The sequence below is a fragment of the Diabrotica virgifera genome, chromosome 8, assembly GCF_917563875.1.
Source record: "Diabrotica virgifera virgifera chromosome 8, PGI_DIABVI_V3a".
NCBI classification, from domain to species: domain Eukaryota; kingdom Metazoa; phylum Arthropoda; class Insecta; order Coleoptera; family Chrysomelidae; genus Diabrotica; species Diabrotica virgifera.
Genome location: NC_065450.1, coordinates 31,204,395 through 31,208,755, shown reverse-complemented (window position 1 = coordinate 31,208,755; position 4,361 = coordinate 31,204,395). Strand labels below are relative to the sequence as shown.

Genomic DNA, 4,361 nt, shown 5'->3' with positions numbered 1-4,361 from the left:
TATTTTTTTCTTTTTCTTCGGCTTTTTCCCGTTGTACACAGCACTTTATTCTCCCAGTCACCTTCTCTGAGGTGTCTATCTATCGTATCATTTCCCATGTACGTTTTCATTTTGTAGCAGTTCTTCCTCCCCGTCTTCTTCCCAGAGGGTTCCAGTCCAATATTCTTTTCGGCCACTCTGTTTTCCAACTTTTTGGTAATTGAGCATTTTACTTACATTCTGTTCCATATTTCCTCTGTTCTTATTCTCTCCCCCTGGTGATTTGTTGAGATTTTCTCTAAAGTCAAGATCAACTGTTCTTATTTTATTTCGTATTGATATTGTCATTGGTCATACATCCGCTCTATATAGGGTTAAATTAATTCTTCAATTTGCTCTGAAAGATCCTTTTTTTTTGTTTTCTTTGGTTAGTGTGTTGTTCCATGTCATTCTATGGAGTGCTTCCGTGGATTGTTTTCCCCGTGTTATTTTCATTTCTGTATCATTCATACAAGTACCATACAAAACAAGTAGAGAGTTGACAAATCCTCAACTTCGTTATAAGAAATTTGTTGGCATTTATCAAGAGGAGGGCAGGGTTTGGAGTTTGGAACAAAGGTTTCATGATAAATTACTAGTGACAGGTAATGCGTCGCTCAAAGTAAAATAAAGAAAATTGTTTAATAAGAAAAATTATATTTCTAGGCACGTTTAGTTTGGTTTGTGAGACAGACTTATTCTTCAGACATCATCTTTTATAAAATTTAAACAGTAGAATATTGCCCCTAAAATATATATTTCTATGTTCTAGTGGTTCTATAAGAACTAGTAGACCAAGAAACAGGAAATAGATATAAAAGAACAATCTGTAGTAAAGAACAGAAAAAAACGATGTTTTTAATTTAGAATAACTAGTAATAAATTTATGGCTGATTTTTCAAACAGAATTAACCTGGTTAGAATGAACCAATATCCCAAAGAATTACATATATAGAACAATACAGCACTTAAGATTTAACAGCATTAATTAATTATTTCTCAAGACAAAATTTTATATGCCACTAATAACGTAAATTGTAAGAACACTACTATTAACTCATGTCTAAAAGTAGCTTGCATGTTTCTCGTACGAATAAGGTAATCTTGTTCATACTAACCTTATGTTCACTATTTATGATGATGATGATGTCCTCCAAAATTTAAGCTGTTAAATAAGTTCAGGATATAGTCTTTTAACTCATGGTGAGACATGGCTGGAACTCCATCAACTTTAAGTACCGGGATGAAATATAAACCAGAACGCCTGTGCTCACAGCAAGGATCAAGGGTGAGTCCACAACTATGTGGAGTTGGCACGGTGCAACACGCCGTTGTTTCGGGGCAGGGGGGCTCTGTTGTTTCACAAGGAGGTTCAGTAGTGCAACAGGTGGTTGTTGTATCGCAAGGCTCGGTGGTGGTGCTGCAACATCTAGTAGTGGTGTCACAAGGATGTTCAGTTGTTGTGGTGCAACAAGTGGTTGTTTTATCGCAAGGTTCGGTGGTGGTGCTGCAACATGGAGTAGTGGAGTCACAAGGATGTTCAGTTGTTGTTGTGGGGCAGCAAGTGGTTGTTTTATCGCAAGGTTCGGTGGTGGTGCTGCAACATGGAGTAGTGGAGTCACAAGGATGTTCAGTTGTTGTTGTGGGGCAGCAAGTGGTTGTTGTATCACAAGGTTCGGTTGTCGTGCTGCAACATGTAGTAGTGGTGTCACAAGGATGTTCAGTTGTTGTGGTGCAACAAGTGGTTGTTGTATCGCAAGGCTCGGTGGTGGTGCTGCAACATATAGTAGTGGTGTCACAAGGATGTTCAGTTGTTGTGGTGCAACAAGTGGTTGTTGTATCGCAAGATTCGGTGGTGGTGCTGCAACATATAGTAGTGGTGTCACAAGGATGTTCAGTTGTTGTGGTGCAACAAGTGGTTGTTGTATCGCAAGGCTCGGTGGTGGTGCTGCAACATGTAGTAGTGGTGTCACAAGGATGTTCAGTTGTTGTGGTGCAACAAGTGGTTGTTGTATCGCAAGGCTCGGTGGTGGTGCTGCAACATGTAGTAGTGGTGTCACAAGGATGTTCAGTTGTTGTGGTGCAACAAGTGGTTGTTGTATCGCAAGGCTCGGTGGTGGTGCTGCAACATGTAGTAGTGGTGTCACAAGGATGTTCAGTTGTTGTGGTGCAACAAGTGGTTGTTGTATCGCAAGGCTCGGTGGTGGTGCTGCAACATGTAGTAGTGGTGTCACAAGGATGTTCAGTTGTTGTGGTGCAACAAGTGGTTGTTGTATCGCAAGGCTCGGTGGTGGTGCTGCAACACGTAGTAGTGGTGTCACAAGGATGTTCAGTTGTTGTGGTGCAACAAGTGGTTGTTGTATCACAAGGTTCGGTGGTGGTACTGCAACACGTAGTAGTAGTGTCACAAGGATGTTCAGTTGTTGTGGTGCAACAAGTGGTTGTTGTATCACAAGGTTCGGTGGTGGTGCTGCAACATGTAGTAGTTGTGTCACAAGGATGTTCAGTTGTTGTGGTGCAACAAGTGGTTGTTGTATCGCAAGGTTTGGTGGTGGTGCTGCAACATGTAGTAGTGGTGTCACAAGGATGTTCAGTTGTTGTGGTGCAACAAGTGGTTGTTGTATCACAAGGTTCGGTTGTCGTGCTGCAACATGTAGTAGTGGTGTCACAAGGATGTTCAGTTGTTGTGGTGCAACAAGTGGTTGTTGTATCGCAAGGCTCGGTGGTGGTGCTGCAACATATAGTAGTGGTGTCACAAGGATGTTCAGTTGTTGTGGTGCAACAAGTGGTTGTTGTATCGCAAGATTCGGTGGTGGTGCTGCAACATATAGTAGTGGTGTCACAAGGATGTTCAGTTGTTGTGGTGCAACAAGTGGTTGTTGTATCACAAGGTTCGGTGGTGGTACTGCAACACGTAGTAGTAGTGTCACAAGGATGTTCAGTTGTTGTGGTGCAACAAGTGGTTGTTGTATCGCAAGGCTCGGTGGTGGTGCTGCAACATGTAGTAGTGGTGTCACAAGGATGTTCAGTTGTTGTGGTGCAACAAGTGGTTGTTGTATCGCAAGGCTCGGTGGTGGTGCTGCAACATGTAGTAGTGGTGTCACAAGGATGTTCAGTTGTTGTGGTGCAACAAGTGGTTGTTGTATCGCAAGGCTCGGTGGTGGTGCTGCAACATGTAGTAGTGGTGTCACAAGGATGTTCAGTTGTTGTGGTGCAACAAGTGGTTGTTGTATCACAAGGTTCGGTGGTGGTACTGCAACACGTAGTAGTAGTGTCACAAGGATGTTCAGTTGTTGTGGTACAACAAGTGGTTGTTGTATCGCAAGGCTCGGTGGTGGTACTGCAGCATGTAGTAGTGGTGTCACAGGGATGTTCAGTTGTTGTGGTGCAACAAGTGGTTGTTGTATCGCAAGGCTCGGTGGTGGTACTGCAACATGTAGTAGTGGTGTCACAAGGATGTTCGGTTGTTGTGGTGCAACAAGTGGTTGTTGTGTCGCAAGGCTCGGTGGTGGTGCTGCAACATGTAGTAGTGGTGTCACAAGGATGTTCAGTTGTTGTGGTGCAACAAGTGGTTGTTGTATCACAAGGTTCGGTGGTGGTGCAACAATCTGATTCTGTTGTACAACAATCACACTCAGTTGTTTCACACTCTGATTCTGTTGTACTACAATCAGACTCAGTAGTTTCACATTCTGACTCTCTAGTCTGGCAGCAACAATGGCAGTTTTTTTCTTCCTCACAAATTTCTTCTAATTGTCTAATAAAATCTTTTGCACATACGGGATGTTGTTGATTGTTCACTAGATGCGTCAAAATCTGTATAAGATGTCCTAATAAACATGATTGTTCAGATGGTGTGACTATAATTTTCCTGCATTTGCACTTAGTTGGTGCAGGCGATACAAAACTACATGTTACTAGAAGTAACCCAAATAGGGACACTATACGGCCAGCCAACATTGCCAAATGTGGCACAACAAACCGGTTACTTCGCTTTTTATATAACACTATCACTTGTATATATATTTTACGTAATAAAACATTCGGCATAAATAATAAATATGGGAAATACCATAATTGTTTCATAATTGTAAAGGTCAAGTTTTGAAAACAACGAAAACTCCAAGCTATGCATGTTCATTCACCTTTTCAGGAAAATAATTTTATATATTTATTTTTATTTTAAAATTCCCTCGTTTAAATATGTAATATTAATAAAACAATAGGAATTCCATGATGTAACGATGTAAATAATGAGAAAGATATCGAAAATATTTTATTATATGGGATCAAATCACAATTGATGAAAATTACATTTTATATTTGTTTCTGACATTTCGACT

The 4,361-nt window shown here is 41.0% G+C and overlaps 1 protein-coding gene across 1 annotated transcript; it reads right to left on the bottom strand.

The window, feature by feature from the left end:
• Positions 1 to 1,146: 1,146 nt before the first annotated feature.
• On the bottom strand, positions 1,147 to 3,978 carry LOC126890121 (uncharacterized). Its single transcript, XM_050658968.1, has one exon. It carries the CDS (start codon positions 3,976 to 3,978, stop codon positions 1,147 to 1,149), a length of 2,832 nt encoding a protein of 943 aa, XP_050514925.1.
• Between the last annotated feature and the right edge of the window lie 383 nt (positions 3,979 to 4,361).

Excerpts from the sequence above, each read along its gene's own strand:
- LOC126890121 (XM_050658968.1), bottom strand. The coding sequence starts at position 3,978 with ATGTTGGCTGGCCGTATAGTGTCCCTATTTGGGTTACTTCTAGTAACA.